The 18010-nt window shown below is 45.6% G+C and overlaps 1 protein-coding gene across 2 annotated transcripts in view; it reads left to right on the top strand.

The window, feature by feature from the left end:
* Window positions 1-1608: 1608 nt before the first annotated feature.
* ATPAF1 (ATP synthase mitochondrial F1 complex assembly factor 1) overlaps window positions 1609-18010 on the top strand; it is a 50120-nt gene continuing 33718 nt past the window's right edge. For both annotated transcript variants that reach the window (XM_075555768.1, XM_075555763.1), the window contains exons 1-7: window positions 1609-1934; window positions 4950-5058; window positions 9136-9186; window positions 10391-10453; window positions 12146-12196; window positions 13053-13100; window positions 16969-17064. In XM_075555768.1, coding sequence (XP_075411883.1) covers window positions 1609-1934; window positions 4950-5058; window positions 9136-9186; window positions 10391-10453; window positions 12146-12196; window positions 13053-13100; window positions 16969-17064 — 744 coding nt within the window. The remainder of the gene's footprint in view (window positions 1935-4949; window positions 5059-9135; window positions 9187-10390; window positions 10454-12145; window positions 12197-13052; window positions 13101-16968; window positions 17065-18010) is intronic.

The raw sequence follows: 18010 nt of genomic DNA, 5'->3' as shown, positions 1-18010 counted from the left end.
TATGCAAACAGGGCCTGTGTGACACTAGTGAAACGGATTGGTCAGCTTTCATGACTAACCCTAACATCTGCACCCACTGCCACCCACCCCAGCTATAAAATTGAGCTATCAAAGAAAAAAAAATTTTAATTGAGCTATCTTTGAAGCAGAGAGAAGGGAGAAACTCAGAGACCCTTGGAAGAGAATGTTCAAAATCTCTGTCTAAAGTGGCAGAGGTCACAGAGAGCAGCTACAGCACAGTGTAGTAGAGACTCAGAAGCAGCGCCGAGACTGTGGAACTGTGAAACAGTGTCAGGCAGGCTAGCTGCCTGGCGCAAGGACACCGAGGCTAAAGGACCACGTGGTTGAGAGACTAAGAACCTGAGCAAGACTTGGCAGCTGGCTGAGACCAATGACTATCATTATTTGCAGGTCCTGACTTGTGATAACCTATGGACGTCCCTGAAGGTGGCATAATGGTTATGCATTGGGCTATGACCTGCAAGGTCAGCAAGTCTAAACGACCAACCACTCCATGGGAGAAAGACAGGGCTTTCTACTCCCAAAAAGAGTCTCAGAAACTCACAGGGCAGGTCTACCCTGACCTATAGGGTCGCTATGAGTTGGTATCAATTGATGGTAGGGAGTGAGTAGACTGACTTCCCTAACAACCCCCCTTAATTGTGAGTGTTGCCTGTGAGTTCGGTGTGGCCACTGCAATGCATTATGGAACCCAGCATAGATGTCAGGCGGTGTGGGGGGTACAGCTGGTGTCAGAAGGTACCCAAAGATGGATCGTGGAGGCATATTTTGGCAATAGGGTAGCGGGGGTGCGGTGGGAGTTGTCAGGTATATCCACCGCCACTACTGTTTATCACTGGCAGGTTCAGTTCCTGGCCAACGCATAGCCTCAAGCACTGCCATCACCACGTGTCAGTGAGGCTTGCCAGTCGCTATGATGCCGGGCACTTCAGTAAAGCTTCCAGACCACAAGGATGAACTAGGACTTGGCGGTCAGTCACCTCAGAAGATAAATGAAAACGCTGTGGCTCACATGGCCGATCCCATAGCGCCTGGCTGCTGGCCTTCAAGAGAGGCGTGTAGTTCAACGTAGTTGAAGCGGAAGGTGGATGTCCGGGAGCCGAGCGAGCCAAGACGGTTGGAGAGAAAGGTGGCGGCGTCGCTGGCATCCTGAAGGAGTTCAGCCCTTGCCTAACACATGAACTAGTCCCTTCAACGACAAATGACAGTTTCCTTCGCGGCAAATTGAGGAGCACACCGCCCGCCGGCCACGAAGTGCCTGCCTGTGGAGACGCTCAGTAAAGAGAGAGTTGCTGCTGCGATTACCAAGGCAGCCTTGTTGCGGACGGACGGCCGGACGGCCGTGCACGACAGCCAGCGCGACACCGCTGGGCCGGGGCCGCCGGGGAGGGCTGGAGGCCCGCGCGCGCGGGCTTGGCGGAGAGCGCAGAGGCTGCCGGTCCCGCCGAGGGCGCGGGGCGGGCTGCGGGGCGCGTGGACGCGCGGGGCAGGGCCGAAGCGACGCCCCCCTCGCGCCCGCCTCTCCCCGGAACGTTGGGCAGGCGGAACCTGGGTGCCGCGGCGCGGGCGCAGCGGACCCGGAGGGCGATGGAGGGAGCGCGCGAGCGGCCGGCGGAGGCCGGCGCGCGCGAGGAGGAGGAGGAGGGGGAGGGGCAGGGGGCGGCCATGGCGGCTCTGGCGGGGGGCGCGGGCCCGGCCGTCCTGCAGGTGGCGGGCCTCTACCGGGGGCTGTGCACCGTGCGCAGCCGCGCGCTGGGCCTGGGGCTCGTGTCCCCCGCGCAGCTGCGCGTGTTCTCGGTGCGCCGCAGCTCCGGCCGGCCCGCGGGGGGCGGCGACGGCGACGGGGTCGCGGCTGAGCTGGAAGCCAACCCCTTCTACGACCGCTACCGCGACAAGATCCAGCAGCTGCGCAGGTGCGGGCCGGGGCGGCGTGGGGGTGGGGGAGGAGCAGCACCTGGCTGGCCCCCGCGTTCGGGCCCTTTCGGCCCCGGCAGAGGATGTAGATGAGGCTCAGAGAGGCTAAGTCACCACCTTGAGGTCACACAGCTGGTTCGTGCCCGAACTGGCATTTCCCCCAGTTTCTGTCTTCGTGGTTTAGTTCTCAGAACGCAGAGAAGCCTCTTTTCTTGGCAGCCCGCCCGGGGAGGCAGGCAGCTCAGAACACCTTGCTGCCCCCATTCTAGAAATGGGAAAACGGGAGCCTTTTTAGGGTTCAAACTTGACTTGCTCAAGGTCACATTGCTGAGTTGACTGTGGCCTGGCGCAGACCGGGGATTCCTAGCACCTCTCTGAGGTCCCCGTTTGACAGAGTGGGAGTATAGAGAAGGTCCAAGACTAAAAGTACCTCAGTGGGATCGTGAACTGAATCCTGGGCCAATGAGGGAAGTTGAGAGGTTTGCTAAAGGTCACAACGCTGGCTGAGATGTAGAACTGAACTTAGGGGGCCTGACTCCGAATCCAGGCTTCCTGCCACTCTACCCTTCAGATTCCAGGGATCTGGAGAGTGGAGGACCTGCAGGGGTCAGTAGGAAGAAGTGAAGGTCAAAGGTGAAATGAAAGGAGCTTGGAGAGGATTTGGCAGGGAGGGCAGGCCCTTGTCCAACGAGAGGTAGCCAATGAGTACAGTAACTTTGAGTTCTGTCTCCTTCCTCATCTTCAGCCTGAGCTGTTTCAGGCATCCCCCAACCGGTCTTCCCCACCTCTGGTCTTGGGCCCCTTCAGCCTAGTCCATTCCATTATTGCTTTAGTGAGCTCTTGCTTTTTGAAGGAATGTTGGGATAAATGTGTATTTCTGTTTTCCTTCTGATAGCATTCAGGTATGCTGCTGTATCTGCCATCTTTAGAATCTTCCCTTGCCCTGCATGAATTCCTTCCCAGGCTTCTCTCTATGAGCCTGTTCACAACCAAGCATCCCAGAATTGTCTATGCACACTCTGAATGAACACTTCATCAGTTCCCAGGCACTCATCCTGGTGAGCAAATGAATGGATGGCTTGGCCCTCCTTCCCTGCTAGACCATCCCATCAACATTTTTACAGACCCTTTATCTCCTGAAGCAGGAGCCTTCCGAGCCACTCCATTGGCCTCTGGATAATGTCCCACATCACTTAGTGTTCATGTTAGATCTCTCAGGGTAGAGATATACCTTGGTCCTTGGCTCCGCGCGAGAAAGAATTCACACCGAAGCCTGGCTTGTGATCCAAGTGAGATTTATGAGGGAAGAAGTTTCAGGTTTATACAGGCACCCGCAGGGCCCCTCACCTCATGCAGTCTGCCTGGAAAGTCACAAGGTTGGCTCCTGGCTCACGCCTTTTTTAATTATCCCACAAAGAGGCGTGGTGGATGACCCCGGTCAACCCCATTGGCTGAATTGAATTTACTTGGCCTAGGTGGGCCAATCCAGGTGCAGCGCCTACCCAGCTCTACCACGCCTTCCTGGCCGGAAACCTGAGCCTCTGAGCAGGCTTAGTACCACACCTTCATGGGCCAGTAGCTCGGACCTCTGAGCATGCGTAATGGACACCCCAGTCCCTAAGCTAAACTACCTAACATTCACAGCCTACCTAAATGTCCTTTGGGCACTATGCTCGAACACCAAGGAGTGAGGGAGGGGTAGTAGCAGCCTAGGTGAAGGTTTATGAAACCATCTCAACCATTTGGGCAAGTTTGAACAAATTTTCATCATACCTGTAGCTTTCTACTGCTCTTGCTTTGCATCCCTACCTCTCTCAACAGATAGTAAGCTCCTAGACTTAGAGACTGTCTTGTTCACTCATGTATCCCCAGAGCCTAGCAAGATAACCAAAAGGCAATATAACAAAGTGAAGTTTGTTGTATAATGAAAAAGAGGGGATAAAGTAAGTCATAAAAGAAGCTGAATGAGACAAGAATAGGGGGGGGGGGCGGGAAGGACTGCTGACTGAATTCAGAAAGAATAACATGAAGTTGAGGTAGAAGAACCAAAGTAAGGATCGAGAGCCTGGGCCAGATTAAGGGAAGGAAGGGACAAGGCAAGCCCTGGTCTTAGGTTCTGGACCCAGTAGGTAGGATACCATGAGATACTTCAAAGAGAAGTACAGTCCTAATTGGTTATACTCATGAATCGAAGCATATTTATAACGGCTCTAAGGACCCACCACCAGTTTGGTGTGAGCTAGTGGCAGACCGCACTGTTCCCTCCTGTCCCATTTCCAGTCCAGTATCTGGGTTTCCACATCACACTCTACTTTGGTGAACGGGCAGGGTTGGTCCAGCTCCAGGCACACACAAGGGTGTGGGTAAACAGAGTACCCAGACAGCAGGCCCACAGTGAGAAAAATTTACCAAGGATATAGCAGATGGGGCTGAAAAATCAAAGAAAACTTGCCCGAGAGAAGAAAAATGTCGGATTCACCTCTCAGAATGAGGTCTTCTAGGAGGTCACATATTGGCCATTTCAAGTAATCATGTAGAAGGAATGAGATGTATTCTCTTGTTCCTGAGGGTGAAAGTTACTGAGATTTTGGTTCCGAATGTTTTGCTAATCATAGGTGTCCAAGAACTGGACGTATTCAAGGAAACGCTTGATACTAGGAGGGATGCTGTGGGATTCCTGCCTAAGGAGGTAGCCTAGAAATAGGCCTCAAAAGTACCCTTTCCTGCCCAAAGGATTCTAAGTACCTCTGTAATCTGTACGGATCGACTTAGAGAATGAATCTGCAAGGGGATAACAGGACACATTTTAAGAGTTGTCAGTAGTTTTATAACTGGATTTTCTTTTTCATTTTCTTGATTTCTATGCCTTGTCTGGAGGCCTCTGCTCTGTTTTGAGTAACTGGAGGCAAGCCCTTCAGCTCTGTATCCTCTCTGTGAAGGCAGAATATAATGCTTCATTATTTCAAAATCCAACACAGCCCTGGTGGTTTAATGTTTGGTTTATCGTTAATCAGGTCTGACCCCACTGCCTTTGAGTCTCGCCTGGAGAAGCGCAGTGAGTTTCAGAAGCAGCCAGTAGGGCACTCCAGGCAAGGTGACTTTATCAAGTGTGTGGAACAAAAGGTAAGGCCTGCCCCTTCTGTTTGAATAGTTGACTCATCAGATCTCCACCCTCTTCCCAGCCCCCTACCTCTCATTCCTGGCATGGGCTTATTGATGGGCCAACTGGATGAAACATAGCCTTTCTACTGGGCTCAGTCTTCATCCACAAATGTGTGCCCTGTATCCTGCTCTTTCTGGATCAGATGCTGTGGCATAAAAAAGGGAGGGCAAAGGTAGTCCCTGCTCCCCTGCGGAATCATCTGGCAGACTGACACAAGGCCCAGATGAAGTGAGCTGTAGGAATCAGAGATATTTCCCTGGGAGGTAGGGCCTGGTCTAGGCTAGGAAGGATGCGGTGGGGCTTCAATATAGAGCAGTGACTAGAAGCTTTTTCTGTAAAGAGCCAGATAATAAATACTTTAGTTTTTGTGGGCTATTTTAATCCCCTTGTAACTACTTGGCTCTACTGTGGTAGTATAAAAGCGGCCCAACGCAAGAGGGAATGATTGGACAATGCTATGCTCCAGTAAAACTTCATTTACAAAAGCAGTGGGGGAAATAAATAAATGGAAGTTTGGATTTAGTTTGCCAACCACTAATGTAGATGGAAGAACTCTGAAAGTAAAGGTGAGCTCAGGAGAAAGTACAACAGCTTGCCTGGTTAAAATGGGGAGAAAAGTATTGGAGCTAAACAATCAGATTAGTCATTCACCTCCAAGCTGGGAGTATTGGGCTTAAGGAGTGGAAGCAAGATAGCCTGGGTGCGAAGAGAACACTTCCTGGAGCCAGGTGCCGACCCAGCTCTTTCACTTACTGGTTGATGAGTCTGGTCACATGTGAGCTTCTCTGCGCCTCAATTTGCTTACCTGACAGAAAGAGTTACAACTGTAGCTACCTCATACACGTGTTGGTAACAGAATGAGCTAATTACGTGTAAAGCGCTTTAGCAAGTCTGGTACATAAGAATTTCATTCATGTCAATCATTCTTATCCTTACGTAAGAACAAAAGCTGCAGGAAGGCATGCTGAAAACCTTATATAGAAAGATTAATGCGCTGTTTCTCAAATAGTTGACCGTGACTCATAGTAAAAAATGTGTTTTATATTACAACTCACAACACACATACGTTAGAATTATATTGTCTCCTGCAAAGCAGTACTTAGTTTTACTGTGTGCAATGTAATCTTTATTTTCCCATCGCTTTTTATCTTTTCAAAAACTCGGACCACAATCTCCTAAATTGATTTCACAGCCTATGATAGGAAGCACTAATGTGTGGTGGTGTCCCAGCTAAGTGGAATGGGAGATGCTGGGACCAGGGAGAATGTGCAACGGTCCAGGTGTGGGCTGCTGACAGCCTGGACTAAGGTAGTGAGAGTGGAAAACTGGGATTCTGTGTTGAAGGCGATTTAGAAAGATTTACTTGAAAAGGCACTTTTAATAATAGATTGAGTTAATTAGAACACAGTCAGTACTCAATGGGTTAATGATCACAAGCTGGGTGAGCAAATTCAACCTCCTGTGACAAACATCATTTACAACTCTTTGGGAACAAACAACTTTACTTCAAATATTTTATCAAATGCAATTTCCTTTAATAGACATTCGTTCTATCAAGGTTTCAAGTTAATCACCCTAAGAAATATTGCTGTATTACAAACTTTCAATATTGTGTAAGAAAGTTCGTTGCCCTCTTATTGAAAACAGACTAGAAAATTCCACTCTGTGATGATAAGATGCAGACTAGAGAGTTCATTTTAAATTATGATAACTCTTGGGACATGATTTGCTTACTAGCTAGACTGGTCCTTTAGGCATCATTCCCAAAGCCTTTTCTGTATTTTTAATCATTGGTTTCTTATCACATTAGACGCAACATAATACATTTCTTTTCACTCCCATTTTTCTGTGCTGAAATTAAATCTAGAAAATATAATCTAAAAAAATAAAAATAAATTTTAAAAGAAAATATAATCTACACAGAATTTGAGGAGTGGGAGTAATCTGTAATACCCTAATCATAATATAAAGGAAAGTGTTTTCAAATCCAGTCTGTGTTTGAGTATGGAAATTATTGAGTGCAACATTCCTGTGAGAACAATGTGATCAGACCCCTTTGCCTGCGTGTGAACTCACCATGGACACGTCAGCAGCAGATGCTGAATATACAGGGAGCTGGTGATGGTGACTTAAACCACGAGCAGAGTTACCAGTGAGTGACCTTAGTTTCTGCAATGTGGACTCCTCTCCATTGCGCAGGAGTTGCAATTCTGGAAAAGACAGTGTTTACTGAACTCGTGTATTGATATTTTTTAAGGGAAGAAAACAGATTCTAGGCCCTGGTAATTATCAAAAAAGTTTTTATTTGTCAGACTTGTCTGCCTAGACATTGAAAAGTTATGCAGGATGAGGAAAATATTCTTTGTTTTGTAGAACTCATCTGCATTCTGCAGCCCACCTAGCATTTGGTGGTTCTTCCCCTGTCCCTCTGACCCTCCCATCAATGCAAGTATCACTGTCCAGTTCATTTATGTGACAACCACCAAAAGTTGCCCCACAGACTTCCAAAGCATCCCTAAGGGGCAATAATACACCTACTGTCCTTGACACTTTATAGTGAATTGAGTGAAGGTTTACAGAGCAAGTCAGTGTTCCACTCATGTCACTGATGGCACTCCCCACACTGTAACGTCCCTTATTTCACTTCCTCCGGTGTTTGTTAACATTCATCCTCCCTTCCTAGCCCTCCAACTACGCTCATGGGAAAACACTGCTCTCTTGATACCTTGGTGTGCAGTTTCAACTCTAATTTTTATGACGTATTATTTATTTATTTTATGACTTATTGTTTATTTACTATTATTTTCATCTATCCTAAAACCCACACTTTAAATTTTTTTTGCCTTAAAATCGACAGGAAGGTTTTGTTATTATTTAACTGACATATTTTTGGCATGTGAAATTGTCTTAAATCAGTGGTGGTTTAGACTTGGTTGAATACAATACTAAGCTTATGCCGTGATGGCTTAAATTGTTTAATTCTGAAAAAGAAAATGGAAACTAAAAATGGATTGGAGGGACAATGTAGGGAAAGAATACATGGGGCTTGGTGATTAAAGGGTGAAGCAGATGTGTAAATGAAGAGTTTGGTTTTGTTTTCATGGTACACGTGAGGATCAAGATAGGCAGATGAAATGAAAAGGAGCCCATTTCCTTTGGATAGTTTACACATGATGCTGAGGCTGCATTAGGAAGGTGGCCTAAAAGATCGGGGTGTGCCCCTGTAGGTTTTTATCGGCTTTGTCCTTACATGTTCTGTGGGACACCATTTCTCACATGTCTCAATTTGTTAAAGCACAGCAACAAAAGGCAGAGCTTTATGCCAGAAGACTTTCAGCCTCCAGATCCCAGGTTTAGCCTGTACGCTCTTCTCTGTTCTGAGCTGCTTGGTTATGGACTGTGAGGATGATTTGCAACAGCCCAACCCTACCACTAAGGCTATTAGAGACACACACGGAACTTCCTGGGAGTGCTTTACTCAGTGATGGCAGGCTTGAGGAGGGCAAAGAATCACCTTCAGTTCTTGGCCTTTTTCAAGGGGGAAGTCTAATTTGAGGAGAGAATATTAAAACTGATTTCTAAGGAGAAAACAAACAAGACTGGGCGGCTGAGGGCAGTTGCCATCAGAAGGGATGTCAGAGGCCAACAGGAAGCTGTTGAAGTCCATCCTCAAGTTTCTCACCTGTGCTGCAGCTCAGTGGCGAGCGCACCAGAGGGCAGCCGGAGCTCACTCCGGAGAGGCGGCTCCGGGCCCACAGTGACAAATATGGGATGGGCTCTCAGTCCTGGTGGATGGGGGAATGACTTTCAGTACCGGGAGATGGATGGCTTTCTTATCTCTGTGTCTCAGAATCTCAGTCACCGGTAGAAAATACTCTAAAGGAGAGTGAGCCCCAAGTCAGCATTCTTAGAGCAGTGTGTACCAGATAGCCAGAGTGGGGAGAACTGAGTTCTCAGGTGTAAAATCACTGCGGGAGAAGCGGGGTGCCCCACTAGTGTACTGGAAAGTCATGCCCTTGTCTCATCGTGTGTTTCAGACCGACACCGTGGGGAAACAGTCTTTGAGCAGAGGCTTCACTAAGGACAAGGTAGGTTTTCAATTAAACAGCTCTGATTCTGAAGTCACGTGGAGTATTCCCACAGGCTGCAAATGTGAACATACTGTGTGAACATACCGTGGTGTTTTGTTTCCAGCTGTAGCGATGAGAGGTCTTTCTTAGACTTGTTGTTGACATGACCCCTAGAATAGTTTGAGTCCTGGGGCAGTAGAAGAAATGTGAAGAAAATGGCATGACACCCTTTGTTTCTTTGGGGAGTAGCCTTAACACCAAATAAAAATATATTTTCTCTGTGAATAATTTGTAAAAAGGAGCCACTCTTGATAGAATAGCAGTTAAATTAAAAGTAACATCCAAAAAAACAAAAGTAACATCCAAGTGTATGTATGGATTGTGATGAGTTGTATGAGCTGCCAATAAAATGATTTCTTAAAAAATGATGTTACCATATGGTGGTCACATATGTACAAATGTGCTTGACACAATGGATGGATGGATGCATTGTGAGAAGAGCTGTAAGCCTCCCCATTCAAAATGGTTTTAAAAAAAACAAGAAACATCCAAGTTTTCTCCTCTTGCAGCAGCAGGGTGGTGACTGGTGAGGGTACGGCAAACGGTGAAGTCCTTGGCTTGTGAAGTTTCTAATGTATTAGGTGATGTTCATTGCCATTGAGTCCGTTTTGATTCCTTGGGGCCCCAAGTACAACAGAATGAAACGTTCCTGTCCTGTGTCATTTTCATGATCACAGGGTGCTGAGTCCATTAATGTGGCCACTCTGTGTTTTGATGGCTTCCAAGCTCATGGGCTCACCTGGCAATACCACATGGGACAGTAATCTCTTGTGATCCTTAGGGTTTGTGTTAGCTGGTTTTCAGAGGTAGAATGCTAGGTCTTTCTGCCAAACCCTGCCCACCTTGGTGACCATGCTGATATTTACTGTTGGCATAACTCCCAGCATCGCAGCCACATGAAAGCCGCCACAGTACAGCAACCTGACAGGTGGGCGGTGGTGGAAACCACATCGTGACCTATAAATACTCTCCAGGAATAGAACTGTGCAAAACCCGCTGGGCTTGACTGCTCACTCCCTCTGAGGAGGCAAGTTTTCTTACACTTGTTTTCTACTTAATGCACCCCTGCTTCACTTTCCTGACACCGTGCTTCTTGAGAGTGAAAATCAAGTTAATTGTTTGTTTAAATTCTGGATGTTAGTTGCTTTTTATTTTCTTTCAGACTCTCAGTTCAATCTTTAACATTGAAATGGTGAAAGATAAGACTGCAGAAGAAATAAAACAGGTAAATGAATGAAAATGGATTGGCAGGCTTTCAGAAAATAGGTGCTCTTTGAGCCAAATCTGAGTGTAAAAGGGAGCATCCATTTCTTGACACCTCTTTCTGGACAAAATGTCAGAAAAGCCAAGCTGAAGAATTACATGAATAGTGGCATAAGAAAACGTCTTTTTGTGGTCTCACCCGTGTACACCTGACCACTCACGTTTCCCCTCGCCTTCTTTATCCCTACTGCCTGCATCTTGTTTAAAACCATCAGACTGCCATCCTGAATTACAGCACTAGCTCTAAATCGGGTTCCCTGCTCCCGCTCCACTTACATCAACTCCTCATCACTCACATCCCATTAAAAGTTCTGCTTTCTGTCATTGTGGGGAAGCATAGCCTATTGCTGGGAAGACGGACGGTAAAGCCGCATGTGCAAAGGCATGGAGGACGATAGGAGCGATGGCCATGAAAACCATGAGCACAGCATGCATGTGATAGATGGGATGCGGAAATGATGAAAAAGCAAGACACAGCATCACATGTGCTATTATGTCTGACCAGGAAGTTGTTATCTTCCCATCTGGTTGTCCCAGAACACTGCCTGTCTTCTAAGGATGAGTTTATATGCTTCTTCTTCCATGTAGTCTCCCATGACCATTTATATCACTCAAGTTATCCTAGAAACTGCTTTTACACTTTGCCTCTTACAAGATGCCCAGGCTACATTGCTTCATAGTAATGTTTACTTAGGGCTTTATCTCTTTCACTAGTTAGCAAGTCCCCTGCAAACAGAGCCTCTCTCTGTTTTGTCCCCAATTCTTTGTAACCCAAAAAATGCTTAGAAGAATGTATGCTGATTGGTGAATAATTGATTGAGGATGTTTCCTACCTTTTGGTATTTTCATGATGAAGATCAACTGTGATTCTTGGATACGAAGCTGAGGTAGAACGTCTGGTCCAACAGAGTCTATTCTTCCCGTGGAAGACTCTCTGGACACAGGAGTTTAAGAACTGCCTGCACAAAGGCAGTGCTAGCGGATAAAAGCTGCCATCTATTTTTAGTGCTTACCCTGTGCCTAGAATAACCTATGTACTGTAGGTTAGTCCTCACAATAATCCCATGAGGTCATTATTGCCATTTTCTGGTGTGGTTTAGAGCAGCGGTTCTCAAGCGTTGGGGGTCAAACGACCCTTTCACAGGGGTCTTCCGATTCATAACAGTGGCAAAATGACAGTTATGAAGTAGCAAGGAAAATAATTTCATGGTTGGGGGTCACCACTACATGATTGTATTAAAGGTCACGGCATGAGGCGAGTTGAGAACCACTGATTTAGAGAGTTTGGGTGATTTTCCAACCAATGATTGGAACTGAGATTTATACCCAGCTCCACCTGACGTCAGACTCTGGCCTCTGTCTGCTGGCTTGGTCTCTGAGGTCTCTAAGATGCTGGGGAAGTTTGAGTTTCGAGAAGGAAGTGAAAAGATATGGGAGGGGAAAAAAAGATTGTCGTACGCAAGGCATATCTTAAGCAGAATGATTAACAAGGTCTTAGAATCAAATTCTCTGGCAGGAGTTTGTTGTCAAGAATTACAGTAATCATACAGAAAGAATGGATGATATTAAATCTTTATTATAATCATAGACTTGTAATAGCATAGGTTGCAAGATTACCCATATGTCACAGACACCTTCTCTCTTTTTTGTACAGATTTGGCAGCAATATTTTGCAGCAAAAGATACAGTCTACGCAGTTATTCCTGTAAGTAGTTTGGAGAGGAAAATGAAAGTGTTGTAATAGGAGGGTCAATACTGTAACCCTAGCAGGCAGTTGCCTTTACTTTTCCTAGGTTTATTGCCTCCTGAGAGCTTGTATATTACAGCTCTGAGGGGTTTTATTATGCCCTCAGCACCAAAGACTGGAAGCCCCATATGGTATATTTATGGCTCTTGTTTTTCCTCTTTCTGGTTTAGAAATGTCTCTTTGAGTCAAGTCTCTGACAAGGGAGCATGGTGTAAGTTCTTGTTACCGAGCAATTTCCAGATGTCTTTTATTGCTTTGTGGTGGTTTCCAAAAGAGATGGCCTCTCGCATGGCTTTTTTTCCCTCTGAGTGACTTAGGCCTGAACTGACTCGGAGCCTATTAGTATTTTTCTGGCCTTTCCTGTGAGCAAGTGGGATTCTCTTGGTTTTTCCTAAAATTACTGTCTCAGAGGCACTAGCCATTGCTTGACCACTGAGAGCTGTAACTGGGAAGGGCTGCCACTGGCTTTCCCTCTGCTGACCTCCAGCATCGTAAGGCATCGGAAGTTATAGCTTATTAGCTAGATCTTCCCTAAAGAAGTAGCTTGCGATTGTTGAGTCGGTTCTGATTCATATCAGCCCTCTGTTCACCAGAAGGTAACACTACCCAGTTCTGTACCTCCTCACAATTACTGTTATATTGGAGCTTAAGTTATGTATATATCAACCACAAATATATACTGGGCATACATGCTCTATGGGGTTCCTATGACTTGAAATTGACTTGGTGAGAATGGATTTGGTTTGGGTTGGTGACCTTTTGTATTTTTGTTGTTGTTGTTTGTGAGTTGAGTCTATTATTTTCTGCCCTACAGGGAGAAAAGTTTGATTTGATCTGGAACCGTGCTCAGTCCTGCCCAACAGTAAGTACCCAGTGACTGTATGAGGATTGGTTATCAAGGTTGTCTGGGTAGACTAGAAAAACAAGTCCACAGAAACTCCTATGTATGGAAGAGAGCGTTTTCTATAAAGGGTAAGTGCACACTAAGAAAGCATCCGAACCCAGTGCTGTTCAAGCCCACAAGTCCGACATTAGTCCGTATGTCCGCCACTGATCCACAAAGTCCTCCTCCATCTCACAAAGAACACACAGTGACGCCGACTGCAGGAGGAAAGCCAAGTCAGTGAGCTTGTAAGCATCTCAGCGCTGCAGGGGTCTCCACGCGGCTGCTCCAGCACCAGGGCTGCATCAGGATAGGGCCATGTGGTTTCTCCTCAGGGATGTCTCACAGGAAGTGGTTTATTGGCTCTGCTGTTAACTAAATGTTCAAATTTGAACTTGCCCAGAGGTTCCTCAGAAGAAAGGCCTGGTAAGCTGCTTCCCCAAGTCCTACCGTTGAACTCGCTCTGGGGCATAGGTGTGCTCTGGCACACCCGCGCTTGCCCTGAGTCAAAGTCAACGCAAAGGCAAGTGGTCGCATTTCCCTTCTTCCCCCCCAACGTAGGACGGCTTGCCATTTTTCTTCCGATGTAAATTAGAACTTCATTTTTCTGTTCCTTTTTTTTTAACATTTTATTAGGAACTCATACAACTCTTATCACAATCCATACATATACATACATCAATTGTATAAAGCACATCTGTACATTCTTTGCCCAAAGCATTTGCTCTCCACTTAAGCCCTTTGCATCAAGTCCTCTTTTTTCCCCCTCCCATTTTTCTGTTGTTCTTGTATTTATTATTAATCCTCTTTATTAATCCCCTTTATTGAATCTTTATAAATTCAATCTTCAACTTTGGGGGCTGGAAACATTACATATAAACTTACAGGTTAATACATGCATTACAGAAATACACAAATCAAAGAAATTACTCGTACAGTGAAGAAGAGGAAGATGACATTGGCATTTTGTCACCTGCAGTATAACCCCGCTTTTGGATTGTCCCTAGCAATAAGGATTGGCATTTCTAGTCCATGAGAAAATCAGTGAGCCATGTCTACGATCCTTTTCTTTTTTTCCTTCCTTTATTTTGCCTCCCTTTTTAGCAGGTCGATCAGTGTATGGACACATATTTCCCAGTAACTGAAGCCCCTCGTTAGTTTTCAGCGGTTCTCAACCTGTGGGCCGCGATCCCTTTGGGGGTTGAACGACCCTTTCACAGGGGTCTCGCCTGATTCATAACAGTAGCAAATTTACAGTTATGAAGTAGCAATGAAATAATTTTATGGTTGGGGGGTCACCACAATGAGGAACTGTATTAAAGGGTCGCAGCATTAGAAAGGTTGAGAACCACTGGTTTAGATGATCCTTTCACTGCAAAAAAGAACAACAAACACTTAACAACTTGTTTGCTTCCTTTTCCTTATTATTTCTTCTTTCCCAGCATTTCTTTCTTCTTGTATACAGTATTGCTTGAACAGTGAATTATAAAATGAGACCTAAAAACAAGAACATCAACTCAGCATGCATCACACAATCTAAATGTAACTGTAAAAGAAGAAAAATCTAATTTCATCAAAATGAAAAGTTTGTTTTTCAAAAGGCATTTTTATAAAAAAGGCCATACACTGGAAGAAAATACTTGCAAAGCATATTCACAAAGGACTTGAATCTAGAATACATGAAGACATCTATACCTCAATAATAATGAGATAGCCCAATTTAAATGGGTGAAACTATGAACAGACGTTTCACCAGAGAAGTGGGCTGGCATCTAAGCACATGAAAAGATATTCAGTGTCAGTAGTCATAAGGGAAATGCAAACTAAGCCACGCCATGACACTCTCGTCAAATACCGACCGTTGAGTCCATTTCACCTTATAGTGACCCCATTTGATGAGTAGACCTGCCCCATGTGGTTTTCTAGGCTGTAATCTTTATAGAGCATGTCTTTCTCCTGCAGAGTTGCTGGTGGATTTCAACTGCTGACCTTTTGTGCTACCAGGCGCCTTAAGCTATTCCTGTAGTGTCACTAAGGATCCCTGGTAGTGCAGTGGTTAAGCACTCATCTGCTAACCAAAAGATCAGTGGTTTGAACCCAGCAGGCCATTCCTGGGAGATAGCTAAGGCCATCTGCTTCCATACAGATTGATGACCCTGGAGTCCTGTGGAGCAGTTCCACTCTGCCTTACAGGGTCACCAGGGTCACCATGGAGTTAGGGGTGTCTCCATGGTTACACTGCCACTCCAGTGGCTCCGCTTCAAAGGACGAGTCATGCTAAGTGCTGCTAAGATGTCGAGCCACTGAAAGTCTCAAACACAGTGGTAAATGTAAAACGATATAGTCGCTTTAGAGAACGGTTTGTTGTTTTCTTTAAAAGTTAAGTGATGTACCAACCATACTGTCCAACCATTTCATCCTAAGTTTTTTCCTAAGAGAAATGAAAACATACCTCCATATAATTCCTTGTACGTTTATAGCAGCTTTATGTGTGATATCCAAACCTGTGGAGACCTGAAAATGCCTATCATAGGTGAATGAAGAGGGAAGTAATGCGTGCATTTACACATATATGCGCATGCAATGCAATGACATTCAGCAATGAAAAACAAGTGGACATGCAACAAACAACATGAGTAAATCACTAAGTAATTATGCTGAGTGAAAAAGGCCAGACATATATATATATATTCTATGGTTCCATTTACATAAAATTCTAGAAAATGCAGGCTGATTAGCAAGCAAATCACTGGTTGCCTGAGGAAGGTTGGGGAGAGCAGAGTGAATGACAGAGGGGAAAGTGAATATTTGGGGGAGGGGGGCTGTGTTGAGAGCAGCGGTACTGCGCAGATGGCACGGGAATGAGCGGCGGTTTGTTCTGTTGTGCACGGGCCACTATGAGTTGGAACCTACTCGGCAGCACCTCACAGCAGGGATGATTTCACAGAAACATCAAATTACACACTTAGTATGTGTGCAATGTCTTGCACTTCAGGTATACCTCAATAAGATTCTAAAAAATATATCTTTACCTTGTCAAGGCTTCAGCTGTTAGAGAGGCACTAAGGTTACCTCATCAAATGATGGAAAAAACAGAGCCTGTGTGTCTGGCAATAAGAAGACAATTCCATGTCTAATGTACATTGGACTACTGTACTTTGGATTCTATTATCTTCATTCATCTTCAATTTATAAAACTCAAGCATAAAAACTAATCATATCTTGCTGTTAAGTCTAGAGCCATGCTCCAGTGTCAGTCCCAGCTGACAGAATATGAAGTAATTAAGATCATTGGAACAAAAGTTAACTCGGCAGCATTAGAAAGTTTAGAAATTGGAAAAGATCCGAATGTTTCCCAAGAGATGATGAGCAACAGTAGATAAATTACGGTGTAGGTCCACAATAGAATTCCAGACAACCGAATAAATGTGTTAGAGGTAAATTTATCAGCATGAGTAAATTTCAAAGCATATTGTGAAGTGAAAAAAATAAGTTGCAAAAGGATACATGCAGTTTAATAGTATTTATTTGGTTTTAAGCATTCTAACAGTATTGCTTCTTATTTGTGGTTATGCGCAAAGGTACCTCTGGTTCCTTTGGCCACCGTCATTCCACCTATAAGTACTATGGGTGGAGTGACAGAGACCAGAGGAAGCTTGGGTCGTGTCTCGTGCTTTCCTAGGCAGGTTAGGCAGTACTTGAGTGTTTGTTATCGCTTAAGAATTTCATAACGTTAAAAAAAAAATTAAATCAAGCATTGAAGAAATAGAGGGATTGATGCATGTGATCTGGCACAAAGCAAATGATTTCAGCTACTCATCTGTCTCACTGTGTGTCTCTTTTCCAGTTTCTGTGTGCTCTACCAAGAAGGGAAGGTTATGAATTCTTTGTAGGACAGTGGACAGGTACTGAACTCCACTTCACTGCACTGATAAATATTCAGGTAGGTAGCTTGTGCTCTTCCCCTAGAACATGGTTTCCCAGATTTTTTTGGCTTACTGCCCCTTTTTCAGAAAAAAGATTACTCAGCACCCCCTGGCAATTAAAAACTTTTGTACCATCGTCCATAATCCAGGATAAAGTGCAGCTCTCTTCTTTTGCTAACCCAGCCCCACCACCCCCATCACCCCAGCACTCCCTCCAGGGGGCGGTATTGCCCACTTTGGGAAATTACTACCCTTAGAGGAAGCCCTGACGAGGGGCACAGACTTTCTACCAAGCCCAGCAGGACTTGCTGTGGCACCAGTGAGTGGGCATCTCTGTGTGTGGACTTGTTGTCAGGCTTCTAGCTTTCCTCTTGTTCTTGTTAGGTGCCTCAGAGTCGGTTCTGACTCACAGCGCCTCTGTGTGCAACAGAATGAAGCATTGCCCAGTCCTGCGCCCTCCTCGTGGCCCTTGTGCCTGAGCTCATCGTGGCAGCCACTGTCAGTCCCTCTTGTCGAGGCCCTTCCTCTTTCCCTGCCCCTCGACTTTACCAAGCACGATGCCCTTCTCCAGGAACTGGTCTCTCCCGACAACATGTCCACAGTGTGTGATACAAAGTTCCACTAGCCTTGCCTTCCAGGAGCATTCTGGCTGCACTGCTGGCTTATTGCCTAGACGTTGAAAAAGACCCCAAATCACCGCTGATTACTTCTGGCTCTTTCTTGTCTCTTCCCCAGACGCCTTTTCCTGGTGCTTACTCCTGCGCCTCACTTACCAAACGTAAAAGAGTTGTGATCGGTTTCTTGCCCAAGCTATACGCGCCTTAACAAAGTGTGTTAGGCCAGCCGGTTGTCTAGAAAAATAAAACCAGGGATACTCATCTCTGTATAAGAAGGAGCTTTATGTAGAGAAATAATTATCTACCAAGAAGGTATCGCAGCTCAACTCAAGTCCGTACGTCCGAT

Source organism: Tenrec ecaudatus, chromosome 1 (assembly GCF_050624435.1).
Source record: "Tenrec ecaudatus isolate mTenEca1 chromosome 1, mTenEca1.hap1, whole genome shotgun sequence".
In the NCBI taxonomy this organism is placed as follows: domain Eukaryota; kingdom Metazoa; phylum Chordata; class Mammalia; order Afrosoricida; family Tenrecidae; genus Tenrec; species Tenrec ecaudatus.
Note: the sequence above shows the minus strand (reverse complement) of the source record. Positions and strands in the feature narration are given on the sequence as shown.